We start from the raw sequence: 19,364 nt of genomic DNA on the forward strand, positions 1-19,364 counted from the left end.
TTTTGGTAGGGGTGTTTTTGTGCTCTATGCCTTCTGGATTGACTTTGGTGGTCTATCCTCTTTCTAGGGTTTTTTGGATGGTGTCTTATTTGCTTGGGGACCCTCTCTGTGATGGATCTTAAGCTGTAATACATTCCGACTTTGTGATGATGGGACTACTTTGATTGATTCCTTAAAGAGAAGGGGAATAAAAAAGAATATGGGGGGGATGTCCTTTTGCCTTAACATCACTGCATTGTAGAGGTGTGTTTTTATGTGAGGAGTGTTGCATTCTGCCTGTGATAAGGCTTTAAACGTCTGTGAATGGAGCTTGTTCTCGTTCACTGCCAGTGCCTTTCGGTATGGGAGCGCAAGCGTTAATGAGGTAATGACGCGACTATGTGGTGTTTACCTAGCTTGCGTTCCATCTTCCGGATTTAGCGTCACCGGAAATGCGGCCGACATCATGTGATGATGTGGGCGGCGGTTAATGATGACGTACTAACTTCCGGTTTCGGGTGGTTCCGGTTGCGCGTCATAACATTGAATGGGGTGTACTGCGCATGCGCGCGTGATATAAGATGGCGCGGCCCATGAGGCCGGCAGCGCGGCACATTTTCTGAACGGAATAGAGGTGGAGGACGTGCTTTGGTGAGTGTTCCAGTTTACGGAACCCCCTTTTTTCTTCCTTATGATTCTGTAATGAGTGGTGGTCTAATGGAGTCCCTTTCTTATAGTGTGCGTTCATAGATGGGCGGTTTGATGTGGCCTAGCACCAGGACTTGTAGAACTTGACTCTTGGGTGAGTGCCCTATTTTTGGGCCTTTGTTTGATACATTGACATTTGGAATGGTGGACTTATGGCTGTTTCTATCTTATTTTCAGTCCAGCACTGAGGTTCCACCGGGGATGCCTGCCTTTGTGATGGTGGTATTACCCTATAATTTGGATTAATAACTTCCCTGAGGAATATAAATGAAACGCGTCGGAAGTTATGTGTTACTTTGATGGAAGTTTACCCAATAATGCACTAACAAATCAAGGATACAAGTCTACTCGATTTATGACAGTCGAGTTCCAGGTTTGCTGCATTAATATAGCCCGCTACTTTGAGTGAGACTTGTCCCCCTTCTATCTCTGGGTACCCCTATATTAGGTGGTTAGTTCCTAGAATAGTTCAACAGGGGGTTACCTCTCATATAGACATATGAATGTGTCATTGATGTGTGGTGTTGATTCTTGAATAGCCTGACAGTGGTATTGAGTAAGATGGTGTGCTCGCGCACCTGTGTGCTTAATACGTGTGGGGCTGTGATCTAACACCACTTATCTTTTTGTGTTTGAGTATGTCACGTTGTTCAGTGACCCTGTTCACTTTTTAAATTATGTATTAAATGTTAAGTTTTATACTAGTGTCTCCTAGGAGATTTATGTGATTTAGGACCTTGCTGATTTATATATATACTTTGGAAAATTAAGGTTGAAATTGACTACGTTTCTGCTATTACAAAAGTGATTTAGTGGTTCCTACTCACCTGAATCATCATCTGTAGGAATTTCCTCTTTACACCACTCATCACCCCTCACATATTTCTCTGTAGTATTAATATGGATCAAACCTTTATCCTGAAACAAATATTGTAAAAGTCACAGAGAGAGGGAGAAGTCACATCTATGATCAGCTCTAATCCTGCCATCTCCACCGTTCTCATTACACAAGTATAAAACATATAATACTGGTGGATAAAACAAGACTGAGCACAAGACCTTCACAGCCGTCTACATATCATAGGGAGATTTCATGACACCTTCTCTCCATCTACCTGATCATCCTGAGGAACATTGGGATTTTCTTGTTTACAGTCCTGTGGGAGAAGAGGACGGGGACATCTCTCTGGTGTTGTCCTCTCACTCGATAGAACTGGAGGAAACACATACAGGCGACTGAATTCATTCTTTACATACAGATAATTATAGGCCGTGTGTATTTAGTCCTGTCTATTACCTGGTGATATGAGGGGCTGGGGAACTTCCATCATGACTTCCTTGTACAGATTTTTGTGTTTTTTTATATACACCCACTCCTCCATGGAGAAATAAACGGTGACATCCTGACACCTTATAGGAACCTGACACATACAATGATACAGTCATCCCCTGATCCCTTCATAGAGTTACTGTATAATGTCCCAGCATTCCCAGCAGTGTCACCTCTCCAGTCAGCAGCTCAATCATCTTGTAGACGAGTTCTAGGACCTTCTGGTCTTTGATGTCCTCATGTATTAGGGGGCGAAGTGGAGGCCCCGTGATTAATCCCTCAGACACAGAGTCCTGATAGCACTCATTAGAGTTCTTCACTACTGTGTAATCCTGGTTATGGAGAGACACATTAATAAATCTCACTACAGACATTTCCAGAGTCCTCACCTCTCCAGTTCTGTCCATTTGTTATTCCCATAAAAATGATGTAATATGACATCATCAGAATCTCTCACCTCTCCAGTAAGCCGGAATAGGATCTCTAGGGTGAGATGTAATATCCTCTTTACTATCTCTGCCCTGTCCTTTTCCATACTGGAAGCGCCAATCAGGAAAATTCTCTTATATAGAAGATCTCCACTGAGAGGATCCGATATTGTAGGAACCTGAATGGGAAGTCAATGTAAAATAATAAATGAAAAAATGAGAAGATAGGGGATATAACCTGTAGTTATTTACTACCAACAGTTAGGGGTACTTTGTACGCTGTGACATCGCTACTGCGATATCGTCAGGGTCAAATCGAAAGTGACGCACATTCGGCACCTGTAACGATGTCGCAACGTGTAAAGCCTACATGCGCCGATAAACGATCGCAAAAGCGTTGAAAATCGGTGATCTGTGTAGCGTCGGTCATTTTCATAATGTCGCACCAATAGGAGATACGATGTTGTTCCTCGTTCCTGCGGCAGCGCACATCGCTGTGTGTGAAGCCGCAGGAGCGAAGAACATCTCCTTACCTGCGTCCACCGGCTATGCGGAAGGAAGGAGGTGGGCGGGATGTTTATGTCCCACTCATCTCCGCCCCTCCGCTTCTATTGGCTGCCTGCCATGTGACGTCGCTGTGACGCCGTACGACCCGCCCCCCTAGGAAGGAGGGGGGTCGCCGGCCAGAGCGACGTCGCAGGGCAGGTAAGTGCGTGTGAAGCTGCCGTAGCGATAATGTTCGCTACGGCAGCTATCACAAGATATCACATGTGCGACGGGGGCGGGTACTATCGCACTTGGCATCGCTAGCCGATGCTAGCGATGTCGCAACGTGTAAAGTACCCCTTAGAAGTAAACCATGTGTAGTTACGGAAAATAGTTTCCAAGTGGAAACTGCTTCCATAGACATGAGCTGATAGTTAGAAATTCGAATATGTTAACTTCAGCGAATTAAGGCAACATCATGATTTGCGGTGAATACGGTAAATTAACCAAAACCACAGAAGTAAAAAAACTCAAATTGCCTGGCAAATATTCAAACTAATGCTATAATGTTTCCCATATTCCTAATTTAAAAGTAACTCAACCCGTGTGAATTCTTTGATGTGCAGCAAGATTTTCCTTAAAATTGAATAGTTTCCCACATTGTGAACATAAAAATGTTTTTTCCCCTGTGTGATTTCTCAGATTGTCTAACAACACTGGATTTCAATTAAAAACAATGGAAAGTTTCTCATATTTTGAACATGAATATGACTTCTCTGTGTGATTTTTCAGACAAATAAGTTTTGATTTCTGGTGAAAGGAATTTCCACATTCTAGAGGTAAATGGCTTTTGAACTGAGCAATTTCTTTGATGTATAACACGAGAGGATTTAATCCTAAAACATTTCCCACATTCTGAACACTAAAATGGCTTTTTCTCTTTGTGACTTCTCTGTCTTATAAAAGAAGATTTGTGATGAAAACATTTCTCACAATCTAGGCATGAAAATGGCTTCTCCCCTGTATGAGTTCCTTGATGTTTAACAAGATCTGATTTCTGGTTAGAACTTGTCACACATTCTAAAACATGAATATGGTCTTTATTGGGTGGGCTGTAGGTACTTTAATCATCAATTTTATGATTTTTACTTTTGCTTAACATTGTTTGACATCACCTGTTTAAAATGTTCAGGAGATGACGATAGATCTTTACTTTGCTCTTCATATGTATATTGTGTAATGCCGCCACCTTCTGTTTTGAAATTTAAAGATAGCCGATCTCTTTGTGATTTCCTGGAACAGTCATCTGCCAAAGACATAACCTGTATTTAAAGGTTTGTCCAGTTAAAACATTTTATCACCTATCCAAAGGATAGGTAAAGACTTACTGATTGATGAAAGACCAATTGTCGGATCACGGCTTGATCAGCAGAGCGAGAAATATGTATTTTTAAAAGTGCATTAAAGTGTCATTATTGTAATTGTTTTTCATTATCTTTTAGTAATGGCATAGTTAAAAAAAAATCTGTCTTTTATTTCATCCCTAGTATACAGGCATAGAGAAATGCAATGGTATATGGAGGTGTAGCTCTGTATACCAGTACAACTTGCCTGCTATTTAGGACAGTACAATGCACATTCAAGTGGAGAAAATTCTCCAATAATTGACAATGCAGGCTATGGATCACAGTTTTGCTGCTTCCTGCAATGATACAGTTTAGGTGTTCAAATGCTGGGTAGACCAGATCTCAGGAAAACAGAAGAATGACTTATTTAATTGAATTTAAGTATGTTGAATTCAGAGAGATGCCGACTCCACTTATTAGAAGCAGGCGAGGAGGATACGCTATGACGACAAGAGAGAAACATTGCACAGTGAGTGAAAATCGGGATATTACCCTGACCTATGTATTTCATAGAAATACAGTACTTGAAGCTGGCACGCTCCTGTCCTGAGAACGGACGGACGGTCCAGGCAGTGCAGTGCGGTACGGTGTGATGCGATGCGATCCTCATGTGAGTTACATGCCATTCTGAATCCATCCTTACCATTAGGATGGTTAAAATTGTACCCCTGCCTTTAGTACTAAGTGGAAAATGTTATTGTCGGATTGCAATTTGGGGATGTATGGGTCAATAATCAAATGGTTCAACCAAAATGATATTTCCCACATATTATCTCCATCACCAGACACAAATATTTTCCTAAATTCTACACATTGTTTGTACCTGTAGAACGGAACAAAGCATGAACATACAGTACTTTATCTTTTTTTCTTAATTTTAAGGTTGGTCTTAAACATTCATCTGTTGCATGGCATTAACAGTACTCTCCTAGATAAAATCCTACCACAATTTCAGAATTAGTTAGCTGGAATTCAAACATCCTATCAAGACAAAATGGCTTCTATGTAGAGGTAGAATCTGTGACTTCTCTACATTTAGTGGTTGCAACTCACCTGAGTCATCATCTGTAATAAACTTAATTTTAAACCAATCATCACCCCTCACATATGTCTCTGTAGTATTAATATGGGTCAGATCTTCACCCTGAAATAAATATTTTAAAAGTCACAGACACATGGAGAAGTCACATCTATGATCAGCTCTAATCCTGCCATCTCCACCGTTCTCATTACACAAGTATAAAACATATAAGACTGGTGGATAAAACAAGACTGAACACAAGACCTTCACAACCGTCTACACATCATAGGGAGATTTCATGTCACCTTCTCTCCATCTACCTGATGATCCTGAGCAACATTGAGATTTTCTTGTTTACAGTCTTGTGGATTAAGAGGACGGGGACATGTCTCTGGTGTTGTCCTCTCACTGGATAGAACTGGAGAAAACACATACAGGGAGTGAATTCATACTTTACGTACAGATAATTATAGGCCGTGTGTATTTAGTCCTGTCTATTACCTGGTGATGTGAGGGGCTGGGGAACCTCCATCATGACGTCCTTATACAGATCTTTGTGTCCTTCTAAATACTCCCACTCCTCCGTGGAAAAATAGATGGCGAAATCCTGACACCTTATAGGAACCTGACACATACAATGATACCAACAAAAAGTAGACAGTTGCACACTGCAGTGCTAAGATATGTGGAACACACAAAATTGGCCAGATTTTATGTGAGCCCAACAGCCAGCGGCAAGGCGACCTCATTTTTGTTGGGTCCTTATCAAATTAATGCCTCTGCTTGGGTTAAAAAACCTACATTTCATGGGCACACAGGAACCTGCAAATGGAGAGGCTGAAGGGCAGGAGTCCTCAATCAGAAGGCATAACCCTGTAATCTAAGAAAAAGACTGATGACACATCCTATCTTTCTAATGTGAACAGGTACAAACTGAATATGAAACATAATAACAAAAAGGAGACCGTTGCACACTTCAGCCTGAGGAGATATTAATTCTCCATTTGCAGGTTCTTGTCTGCCCATAAAATGTAGGGGTTTTTTTAACCCTAAAAGAGGCATTAGTTTGATAGAGACCCAACAAAACTGAATTCGCCTTGTTGCTGGGTGATGAGCTCACATAACATCTGGCCAATTTTGTGTGCTAAGTATCTCAATTTTTTCATGTTTTTTTCATAGCAGTAATGCATGTCTATATTCCCATATTCATTGTTCCAAATATCTTAGCATTATAGTGTGCAACTGTCTCCTTTTTGTTAATATGTTTCATTTTTAGTTTGCACCTGTTCACATTAGAAAGATAGGATGTGCCATCAGTCTTTTTCTTACATACAATGATACTGTCATCCCCCCTATCCCTTCATAGCGTTACTGTATAATGTCCCAGCATTTCCCAGCAGTGTCACCTCTCCAGTCAGCAGCTCAATCATCTTGTAGTTGAGTTCTAGGATCTTCTGGTCATTGATGTCCTCATGTATCAGGGGGTGAGGTGGAGGCCCCGTGATTGGGCTCAGGGGTCTTCCCCATCCCTCAGACACCGGGGCCTGACAGCGATCACTAGAGGTCTTCTTCACTACTGTGTAATCCTGGTTATGGAGAGACACATTAATAAATCTCACTACAGACATTTCCAGAGTCCTCACTTCTTCAGTTCTCTCCTTCTGTTATTCCCATAGATAAGAATGATGTAATGTGACGTCATCAGAATCTCTCACCTCTCCAGTAAGTCGGAAGAGGATCTCTAGGGTGAGTTGTAATATCTTATCGGCCATCTTGTCTCTGTTCCTATCCATCCTTGATGGCTTAATCAGGAAAAGTCTCTTATGTAGAAGATACGATACTATAGGGACCTTAATAGGAAGAAGATGACCACATTTAAAATCATAAAAGATCACATGTAGAAATTCGAATTTGCAGGCCTAAAAAAATTTCAATTGCGTTGAATACATTCATGCATGTCGCATAATTAAAAATTCTAAAATTGCCTGGAAAATATGTGTAGAACACTGAGTTTCCATTTAACAATGCAAACACAGCCTTTTTCCAAACAACTTCATCCTATCTTGCTAGGAGAAATCAGATGGTAACTAGAGATAAAAAGCAGCATATTTAACAATATACTGATGTATCCGACTTTTTAGGCTACCTACTCATATAAAATAGTCAAAAAACATCCATTTTAGGGGCAGAGGTTGTTATTTCTATAGGGGCGGTGCATACAGAAGAAATCGGTTCTCTTAAAAATGGTGAGTGTAATAAAATTATCCCTTTTTGGGATTTGTAAAGAGATTTGTACTTTGTTTAATAAAGAGGCTATTATATTTGGACAGTTTCTGAAAAAGTGATCCCTTCATAGAGAGACAATACAGGTGTACTGTTTTGAATGTGAATAAGTAATTGATAAATAAAATAAATATATACATTCCTATTTTGGGCGTCCGCAACCAAGGGCTGGCTGGCACATTTTTAGCCTGGGGGGCAATCATAAGGCAGTGGCCCTCCAGTTGCGGCGGCCCACCTTTGGTCTGTTTATCTCTGACCACTGCATTAAAGCAGCAGTGGTAACAGGCTTTAAGAACAGACTGGTACATATATGGGCACAGAACCACGCTTACTGATTACATAAATACTGCAACAGAACCAAGATGACTACAGAGATATGGGAACTGCAAGGAGCTTACTACAGAGATATGGGAATAGAACAGAGCTTACTGCGGAGATATGGGAGCAGAACCGGGCTTACTACAAAGATAAGGGAGGAGAACCGAGCTTACTGCAGAGATATGGGAGCAGAACTGAGCATACTACAGAGATAATGGATTATAGAGAGGGGAGAGCCAGCACTACCTATGAATGGCATGCAACAAATAAAAAGTGTAAAATTCACAAATTCATTCCTACTGTACTATAATGTAAAATGAGATATTTAGCAACCAATTGATCAATAATTTGAGCCACCCCTGCCACGTCACAGCAAATCTCAATAGCGGGTTTCTACTCTATATTATATAATTTCCCATTGTGCCATTTAAGAGGCCGTATGGCACAATGGTAAAATATATAATATAGAGTAGGACCCCCTATTGAGATTTGCCGTAACGTGGCAGGGGTGGCCCAAATTATTGATCAATTGTTTGCTAAAAACCTCATTTTACATTATAGTACAGTAGGAATGAATTTGTGAATTTTTCACTTTTTTATTTGTTGAAAAAATACCCTGGAGACAGGGAAAGATAGAAAGAGACAAACGCGGTGCCAATCTGAGTGTAGTGAGTTTTTATATATATAAAGATGTTGAACTAGTGGAACTCTCACCTGGTTCAGAGGTTAGAAAGCCTAGAATAATCCAAAAGGAGTTGATCCACTTTCCAATAGGATTATTCTGCAGTATGCAGCAATCGCATAGATACTATAGAGGAGCCCTCCAGCAGGTCCACTTAGTGAAAGAAGTTCCAAAGGCAATTACCAGTCTTGCGGCGCTCCTGCTACCAATGGTGGAACATATTGGATGATTTTTGGTCATATGATGTATACATATTTTTTCTCACAATTATACCTGAAGAAGGCTGAAGGATAAAACATCCGAGCCGCAACGCGTTGTATAATTAACCATATTTTACTGTACAAATAAAATATCTCTTTACTTATTTTGTATATTGGTCCAGTCATATCATATGACCAAAAATCATCCAATATGTTCCACCATTGGTAGCAGGAGCGCCGCAAGACTGGTAATTGCCTTTGGAACTTTTTATTTGTTGCATGCCATTCATGGGCAGTGCTGGCTCCCCCCTCTCTATAATGATTTATTGGTCTGGTGGCTGACCCTCACTATGCCGTACATGCCCAGTGTGGTTTGCAAATTCCTTCTGCTACTATCAAAACTAATGTTGGCATCTGTTCACCTATTCAACTATCTTACCCTGTTCCACAAGCATCATTAATTAAGCACCATTTACTTGGGCCTGCTCCGCCTTTATCCATGGCTGCTGGTCAGACACTGTGAGGGCCAGTTCTGACATTATGCTGGTGTGTGTGACCTTGCTGCATATGCTGACATTTGGACTGCATTTATTAATATGGGAGCGGTTCTGAGATGTCACAGGTATATGTGTTGCTTGTATATGGTTCTGCTTATTAAAATATTTAGGAGGCCCTATGGCACAATGGTAAATTATATAATATAGAGTAGGACCCCCCTATTGAAATTTGCCATGACGTTGGCAGGGGTGGCTCAAATTATTGATCAATTATTTGCTAAAAATCTCATTTTGCATTATAGTACAGTAGGAATGAATTTGTGAATTTTACACTTTTTATTTGTTGCATGCCATTCATAGGCAGTGCTGGCTCACCCCTCTCTATACAGAGATAAGGGAGTAGAACCGAGCTTTCAACAGATATAAGGGAGCAGAACCGAGCTTACTACAGATATAAGGGAGCAGAACCGAGCTTACTACAGAGATAAGGGAGCAGAACCAAGCTTACTGCAGAGATAAGGGTGCAGAACCGAGCATACTACAGAGATACGAGATCAGAACTGAGCTTATACAGAAATAAGGGTGCTGAACCGAGCCTACTACAGAGATATGAGAGCAGAACTGAGCCTACTACAGAGATAAAAGAGCAGAACCAAGCTTACTACAGAGATACAGAAGCAGAACCGAGCTTACTGTACCCATACAGGAACAAAATCGTACTTACTCAGTCTACTACATAGAAACAGCAACAGGACACTAAGCCTCCTACACAGCTATGGGAACAGAACAAGCTTACTGCATAGACCTACTACCAGAACTAAGCTTACTGCTTAAATATGGTACCATAACTGTGCTTACTGTATTGATATAGGAGCAAAACCACACTTGCTACATAGATACAGTACCATAAACCAGCTAACTAAATGTACAATTACAATGCTTACCCTATATTTTCAATCTTAAACTCGTATGGAACACGGATGGCACATGGGCTGTACACTGATACCATCTGTGTGCTGTACGTATTTTTCATGGCCCCATAGACTTCTATTGGCCCTTGTCATCTGTGCTGCTGGGGAAAAAAAACATGTCTCCGTACAAATCACACACGGTCTGTGTAAACACACGGACATGAGAGCAGCACCATACACCATGTGCAGAATTATTAGGCAAGTTGTATTTTTTATTATTGATCAACAACTATGTTCTCAATCAACCCAAAAGACTCATAAATATCAAAGCTTAATATTTTTGGAGGTTGGAGTGGTTTTTTTTTAGATTTGGCTATCTTAGGAGGATATCTGTTTATGCAGGTAACTATTACTGTGCAGAATTATTAGGCAACTTAATAAAAACCAAATATATTCCCATCTCACTTGTTTATTTTCACCAGGTAAACCAATATAACTGCTGAAAATATAGAAATAAGTATTTCTGACATGCAAAAACAAAACCCCAAAACATTAGTGCCCAGTATAGCCACCTTTCTTTATGATAACACTCAACAGCCTACCATCCATAGATTCTGTTAGTTGCTTGATCTGTTTACGATCAACAATGCATGCAGCAGCCACCACAGCCTCCCAGACACTCTTCCGAGAGGTGTACTGTTTTACCTCTCTGTAGATCTTACATTTTATGAGGGACCACAGGTTCTCAATGGGGTTCAGATCTGGTGAACAAGGGGGCCATGTCATTATTTTTTCATCTCTTAGACTTTTATTGGCCAGCCACGCTGTGGAGTAGTTGGATGCATTTGATGGATCATTGTCCTGCATGAAAATCATGTTTTGATACCGACTTCTTTAGGGGGCTTTACACGCTGCGACATCGCTAATGCGGAGTCGTTGGGGTCACGGAATTTGTGACGCACATCCGGCCGCATTAGCGATGCCGTTGCGTGTGACACCGATAAGCAATTTTGCATCGTTGCAAAAACGTGCAAAATCGCTAATCGGCGACATGGGCCGAGTAAAAATCGTTACTGCAGCAGTAACGAAGTTGTTCCTCGTTCCTGCGGCAGCACACATCGCTGCGTGTGACGCCGCAGGAACGAGGAAGCTCTTCTTACCTGCCTCCCGGCTGCTATGCAGAAGGAAGGAGGTGGGCGGGATGTTACGTCCCGCTCATCTCCGCCCCTCCGCTGCTATTGGGCGGCGGTTCAGTGACGCTTCAGTGACGTCGGGACCGATATCGCAGTGTGTAAAGTAGCCTTTCCTGTACCATTGCTTGAAGAAGTTGTCTTCCAGAAACCGGCAGTAGGTCTGGGAGCTGAGCTTCACTCCATCCTCAACCCGAAAAGGTCCCACAAGTTCATCTTTGATGATACCAGCCAATACCAGTACCCCACCTCCACCTTGCCGGCATCTGAGTCGGAGTGGAGCTCTCTTCCCTTTACTAATCCAGCCTCTGGCCCATCAAGAGTCACTCTCATTTCATCAGTCCATAAAACCTTTGAAAAGTCAGTCTTAAGATATTTCTTGGCCCAGTCTTGACGTTTTGTCTTATGTTTCTTGTTCAAAGGTGGTCGTTTTTCAGCCTTCCTTACCTTGGCCACATCCCTGAGTATGGCACACCTTGTGCTTTTTGATACTCCAGTAATGTTGCAGCTCTGAAATATGGCCATTAAGGAATAACGTTTGGAACTCCATTCTATGTCTGAACTGGGTGCAAAAAACCTAAAAAACATCACTATGGGGAGATAAGGTATGCACACCAGTGACTATGGAAGGGGAATACATGGAATAGCAGAAACTGCTGTGTGAATACTGACATGAAAAATTCAATAGCTATTTGTAAGAATGAAATGTGAAAAATGGAACCTGCATTACTGCCATGAATATATGAATAAAGAGAAATTTAGCTACTGAATTGATCAATGCAGAAGAGCCCCAACACTACGCCAAAGTATTTCTCTACGTTGGGGTCCCTAGCTTGTGTGTGTCCTCTCATGCAGTTAAAAAACTTACCGTGTATGGGACGCTGAGACCCAGGCTATATATGCGTATAATGTGGATTGGCAATAGGTGTGTATGGGGAGGGTTCACAAACGAAAAACTACTAACATTAAGGAATAACGTTTGGAACTCCATTCTATGTCTGAACTGGGTGCAAAAAAACCTAAAAAACATCACTATGGGGAGATAAGGTATGCACACCAGTGACTATGGAAGGGGAATACATGGAATAGCAGAAACTGCTGTGTGAATACTGACATGAAAAATTCAATAGCTATTTGTAAGAATGAAATGTGAAAAATGGAACCTGCATTACTGCCATGAATATATGAATAAAGAGAAATTTAGCTACTGAATTGATCAATGCAGAAGAGCCCCAACACTACGCCAAAGTATTTCTCTACGTTGGGGTCCCTAGCTTGTGTGTGTCCTCTCATGCAGTTAAAAAACTTACCGTGTATGGGACGCTGAGACCCAGGCTATATATGCGTATAATGTGGATTGGCAATAGGTGTGTATGGGGAGGGTTCACAAACGAAAAACTACTAACATTAAGGAATAACGTTTGGAACTCCATTCTATGTCTGAACTGGGTGCAAAAAACCTAAAAAACATCATTATGGGGAGATAAGGTATGCACACCAGTGACTATGGAAGGGGAATACATGGAATAGCAGAAACTGCTGTGTGAATACTGACATGAAAAATTCAATAGCTATTTGTAAGAATGAAATGTGAAAAATGGAACCTGCATTACTGCCATGAATATATGAATAAAGAGAAATTTAGCTACTGAATTGATCAATGCAGAAGAGCCCCAACACTACGCCAAAGTATTTCTCTACGTTGGGGTCCCTAGCTTGTGTGTGTCCTCTCATGCAGTTAAAAAACTTACCGTGTATGGGACGCTGAGACCCAGGCTATATATGCGTATAATGTGGATTGGCAATAGGTGTGTATGGGGAGGGTTCACAAACGAAAAACTACTAACATTAAGGAATAACGTTTGGAACTCCATTCTATGTCTGAACTGGGTGCAAAAAACCTAAAAAACATCACTATGGGGAGATAAGGTATGCACACCAGTGACTATGGAAGGGGAACACATGGAATAGCAGAAACTGCTGTGTGAATACTGACATGAAAAATTCAATAGCTATTTGTAAGAATGAAATGTGAAAAATGGAACCTGCATTACTGCCATGAATATATGAATAAAGAGAAATTTAGCTACTGAATTGATCAATGCAGAAGAGCCCCAACACTACGCCAAAGTATTTCTCTACGTTGGGGTCCCTAGCTTGTGTGTGTCCTCTCATGCAGTTAAAAAACTTACCGTGTATGGGACGCTGAGACCCAGGCTATATATGCGTATAATGTGGATTGGCAATAGGTGTGTATGGGGAGGGTTCACAAACGAAAAACTACTAACATTAAGGAATAACGTTTGGAACTCCATTCTATGTCTGAACTGGGTGCGAAAAACCTAAAAAACATCACTATGGGGAGATAAGGTATGCACACCAGTAGTGATGTTTTTTAGGTTTTTTGCACCCAGTTCAGACATAGAATGGAGTTCCAAACGTTATTCCTTAATGTTAGTAGTTTTTCGTTTGTGAACCCTCCCCATACACACCTATTGCCAATCCACATTATACGCATATATAGCCTGGGTCTCAGCGTCCCATACACGGTAAGTTTTTTAACTGCATGAGAGGACACACACAAGCTAGGGACCCCAACGTAGAGAAATACTTTGGCGTAGTGTTGGGGCTCTTCTGCATTGATCAATTCAGTAGCTAAATTTCTCTTTATTCATATATTCATGGCAGTAATGCAGGTTCCATTTTTCACATTTCATTCTTACAAATAGCTATTGAATTTTTCATGTCAGTATTCACACAGCAGTTTCTGCTATTCCATGTATTCCCCTTCCATAGTCACTGGTGTGCATACCTTATCTCCCCATAGTGATGTTTTTTAGGTTTTTTGCACCCAGTTCAGACATAGAATGGAGTTCCAAACGTTATTCCTTAATGTTAGTAGTTTTTCGTTTGTGAACCCTCCCCATACACACCTATTGCCAATCCACATTATACGCATATATAGCCTGGGTCTCAGCGTCCCATACACGGTAAGTTTTTTAACTGCATGAGAGGACACACACAAGCTAGGGACCCCAACGTAGAGAAATACTTTGGCGTAGTGTTGGGGCTCTTCTGCATTGATCAATTCAGTAGCTAAATTTCTCTTTATTCATATATTCATGGCAGTAATGCAGGTTCCATTTTTCACATTTCATTCTTACAAATAGCTATTGAATTTTTCATGTCAGTATTCACACAGCAGTTTCTGCTATTCCATGTATTCCCCTTCCATAGTCACTGGTGTGCATACCTTATCTCCCCATAGTGATGTTTTTTAGGTTTTTTGCACCCAGTTCAGACATAGAATGGAGTTCCAAACGTTATTCCTTAATGTTAGTAGTTTTTCGTTTGTGAACCCTCCCCATACACACCTATTGCCAATCCACATTATACGCATATATAGCCTGGGTCTCAGCGTCCCATACACGGTAAGTTTTTTAACTGCATGAGAGGACACACACAAGCTAGGGACCCCAACGTAGAGAAATACTTTGGCGTAGTGTTGGGGCTCTATTGCATTGATCAATTCAGTAGCTAAATTTCTCTTTATTCATATATTCATGGCAGTAATGCAGGTTCCATTTTTCACATTTCATTCTTACAAATAGCTATTGAATTTTTCATGTCAGTATTCACACAGCAGTTTCTGCTATTCCATGTATTCCCCTTCCATAGTCACTGGTGTGCATACCTTATCTCCCCATAGTGATGTTTTTTAGGTTTTTTGCACCCAGTTCAGACATAGAATGGAGTTCCAAACGTTATTCCTTAATGTTAGTAGTTTTTCGTTTGTGAACCCTCCCCATACACACCTATTGCCAATCCACATTATACGCATATATAGCCTGGGTCTCAGCGTCCCATACACGGTAAGTTTTTTAACTGCATGAGAGGACACACACAAGCTAGGGACCCCAACGTAGAGAAATACTTTGGCGTAGTGTTGGGGCTCTTCTGCATTGATCAATTCAGTAGCTAAATTTCTCTTTATTCATATATTCATGGCAGTAATGCAGGTTCCATTTTTCACATTTCATTCTTACAAATAGCTATTGAATTTTTCATGTCAGTATTCACACAGCAGTTTCTGCTATTCCATGTATTCCCCTTCCATAGTCACTGGTGTGCATACCTTATCTCCCCATAGTGATGTTTTTTAGGTTTTTTGCACCCAGTTCAGACATAGAATGGAGTTCCAAACGTTATTCCTTAATGTTAGTAGTTTTTCGTTTGTGAACCCTCCCCATACACACCTATTGCCAATCCACATTATACGCATATATAGCCTGGGTCTCAGCGTCCCATACACGGTAAGTTTTTTAACTGCATGAGAGGACACACACAAGCTAGGGACCCCAACGTAGAGAAATACTTTGGCGTAGTGTTGGGGCTCTTCTGCATTGATCAATTCAGTAGCTAAATTTCTCTTTATTCATATATTCATGGCAGTAATGCAGGTTCCATTTTTCACATTTCATTCTTACAAATAGCTATTGAATTTTTCATGTCAGTATTCACACAGCAGTTTCTGCTATTCCATGTATTCCCCTTCCATAGTCACTGGTGTGCATACCTTATCTCCCCATAGTGATGTTTTTTAGGTTTTTTGCACCCAGTTCAGACATAGAATGGAGTTCCAAACGTTATTCCTTAATGTTAGTAGTTTTTCGTTTGTGAACCCTCCCCATACACACCTATTGCCAATCCACATTCTACGCATATATAGCCTGGGTCTCAGCGTCCCATACACGGTAAGTTTTTTAACTGCATGAGAGGACACACACAAGCTAGGGACCCCAACGTAGAGAAATACTTTGGCGTAGTGTTGGGGCTCTTCTGCATTGATCAATTCAGTAGCTAAATTTCTCTTTATTCATATATTCATGGCAGTAATGCAGGTTCCATTTTTCACATTTCATTCTTACAAATAGCTATTGAATTTTTCATGTCAGTATTCACACAGCAGTTTCTGCTATTCCATGTATTCCCCTTCCATAGTCACTGGTGTGCATACCTTATCTCCCCATAGTGATGTTTTTTAGGTTTTTTGCACCCAGTTCAGACATAGAATGGAGTTCCAAACGTTATTCCTTAATGTTAGTAGTTTTTCGTTTGTGAACCCTCCCCATACACACCTATTGCCAATCCACATTATACGCATATATAGCCTGGGTCTCAGCGTCCCATACACGGTAAGTTTTTTAACTGCATGAGAGGACACACACAAGCTAGGGACCCCAACGTAGAGAAATACTTTGGCGTAGTGTTGGGGCTCTTCTGCATTGATCAATTCAGTAGCTAAATTTCTCTTTATTCATATATTCATGGCAGTAATGCAGGTTCCATTTTTCACATTTCATTCTTACAAATAGCTATTGAATTTTTCATGTCAGTATTCACACAGCAGTTTCTGCTATTCCATGTATTCCCCTTCCATAGTCACTGGTGTGCATACCTTATCTCCCCATACTGAAATATGGCCAAACTGGTGGCAAATGGCATCTTGGCAGCTTCACGCTTGATTTTCCTCAATTCATGGGCAGTTATTTTGCGCCTTTTTTGCCGATCATGCTTCTTGCGACCCGGTTGGCTATTTGCCATGAAATGCTTATATATATAGATTGTTTGGTGATCACGCTAGACATCTTACAATTTTGCACTTTTCAGAGCCCGTCAAATCTCTCTTCTGACCCATTTTGCCAAAGGAAAGGAAGTTGCCTAATAATTAAGCATACCTTATATAGAGTGTTGATGTCATTACCTGTCACGCTCCCCGGGTCCTCGGCTCCCCTCCCCGGGTCCTCTGCTCCGCTCCCCGGGTCCTCAGCCCCGCTCCCCGGCTCACCTGCCACGCTCCCCGCTCTCCAGCCTCCGGTGCCCGTCCTTCCCAGGCCCCCTGGTCTCCGATCCCGGCGCCCGACGGCTTCCCAGGCCCTGGCCGGCTCCCCTGCGTCCTCCTCTCAGCTTCCTTCCCTGGCTTCTGGCACCCGGGCTGCGCGCATGCGCATTAGGGCGCGCGCGCGGTCACTGACCCTTTCTTAAAGGGCCAGCGTCCATTAACAGGAAATGAGGCTAAACAGGTACAGGGTATAAAGGGGGTTATTGTCCAAGGGGGCGGGGCCTGATCTTCGTGTTTTCCAAGCTAGGAGTCAGGTCTCCTTGTGTCTTCTTGCCATACTCACGTATCTCTCTTCTAGAGCTGATCCTGCCTCGCCATCCGGTCCTGCTGAATCCCGAACCCCGCACGCTGTCCGTCTGCCATCTGACAGTCCGTACCCTCTCGGATCCCTGCGGTGACCCGTCATCTCGCTCCAAAGGTTCCGGACCCCGCCTGACATCATCTCGGCTTCCGAACCTGAGCTACGTCACCCGGACTACCATCTGTGACTCCGTGGTCCCAGGGACTTCTCCGTTACACTCACTTGCACGGACTGTTCTGCTGCCCATAGTGCTTCAGCTACCGGACTCCTTACCACCATCTTAGAGTTCGGCCCAGTGGATCCACCTCCTGGGTCTGCCCGACCACCTGGCCCTGACAGTAAGATCAGGCCATGGATCCCGCTGCAGCACTAGCGGCCTTGCAAGAGGAACTCCAACGCCAGCGTGAAGTCCAGACCCGCATGCTGAACTTTATGACTTCCGTGGACGCCCGCCTGAACACGTTACAAGCGGCAGTTACGCCTTCAGCATCCCGGGCCTCCACTAGTCAATCCACGGCTCCCGCACCCGTGGCAGCCTCTTCGGATGCTTCCAGACTCCGTTTGGCTTCACCACCTCGTTATGCCGGAGATCCCAAGACCTGCAGGGGCTTCATAAACCAATGTTCCCTTCATTTCACGCAGCTGCCACATTTGTTTGCCTCCGACCAAGCCAAGGTCGCCTTCATAATGTCTCACCTAGAGGGCGAGGCACTGGCGTGGATGAACCCCTTGTGGGAGAAGGAGGACCCTATGACCAAGGATCTTCAAGAGTTCCTGCAGGCCTTTCGCAGCACCTTTGACGAGCCGGGACGCGCCTCTGCGTCTGCTTCATCCCTTCTCCGCTTACGTCAAGGAACACTGACGGTGGGCCAATACGCCATCCGTTTCTGCACTTTGGCTTCAGAACTCGGGTGGAATAATGAGGCCCTAACAGCCGCCTTCTGGGAAGGACTCTCGAGTCGCATCAAAGATGAGTTGGCGGGTCGTGACGTGCCCTCCACCCTAGATGCCCTGATTGCCCTAGCAACTCGAGTGGACATTCGTTTTCAGGAGCGCTCCAAAGAGCTGTCTCGTGAGAGACGTCCGGTACGGCATTCCTCTCCTCCACAGAAGCCCTCCGTACCTCAGTCATCAACAGCTGGGATTCCCGTCCACGAGCCCATGCAGATCGACCGAGTACGGCAGTCTGAACAACGTCGAGCAGAGCGGCTCGCCAAGGGTCTCTGCTTTTACTGCGGAGAGGGCACACACCTGCTACGCTCCTGTCCAGAGAGGCCGGGAAACTCCAAAGCCTAGGGTTGGTAGGAGAGGCCACCCTAGGTGCTGGGACTCTCTCAGACCCGGTTACGTGGACTGTGCAAGTGACAACGGGAGAGACGCGCTTCACGGCTGAGGCATACCTCGACTCTGGAGCAGCAGGCAATTTCATCCAGCAGGCCACGGTGGACAAGTACCAGCTGCCTGTTACTCTACTCGATAAGCCTCTAGTGATTGCCTCTGTGGATGGGAGACCCCTCTCTGATACCATCTCCTGGGTCACCAGGCCGGTCGAACTGCGTATCGGTGCCCTGCACACCGAGAACATCGCTCTCTACGTCCTTCCACACATGTCCCATCAAATCCTGCTGGGACTTCCCTGGTTGCGGACACACGAACCATCAGTCAGCTGGGGTACTGGCGAAATCACCCGATGGGGCTCTGCCTGTCATGAGAAGTGTCTGA

The 19,364-nt window shown here is 43.0% G+C and overlaps 1 protein-coding gene across 1 annotated transcript in view; it reads right to left on the reverse strand.

Moving 5' to 3' along the window:
* Window positions 1-7,204, reverse strand: part of LOC142312085 (uncharacterized) — a 201,475-nt gene extending 194,271 nt beyond the window's left edge. Inside the window, 11 exon segments of the mRNA XM_075350965.1 lie at window positions 1,515-1,605; window positions 1,803-1,900; window positions 1,985-2,108; window positions 2,191-2,349; window positions 2,475-2,624; window positions 4,107-4,237; window positions 5,391-5,481; window positions 5,679-5,776; window positions 5,860-5,983; window positions 6,765-6,944; window positions 7,074-7,204. Coding sequence (XP_075207080.1) covers window positions 1,515-1,605; window positions 1,803-1,900; window positions 1,985-2,108; window positions 2,191-2,349; window positions 2,475-2,624; window positions 4,107-4,237; window positions 5,391-5,481; window positions 5,679-5,776; window positions 5,860-5,983; window positions 6,765-6,944; window positions 7,074-7,151 — 1,324 coding nt within the window. The 5' untranslated portion in view covers window positions 7,152-7,204.
* Window positions 7,205-19,364: the final 12,160 nt, after the last annotated feature.

This window comes from Anomaloglossus baeobatrachus, chromosome 5, assembly GCF_048569485.1.
Source record: "Anomaloglossus baeobatrachus isolate aAnoBae1 chromosome 5, aAnoBae1.hap1, whole genome shotgun sequence".
Lineage (NCBI taxonomy): Eukaryota > Metazoa > Chordata > Amphibia > Anura > Aromobatidae > Anomaloglossus > Anomaloglossus baeobatrachus.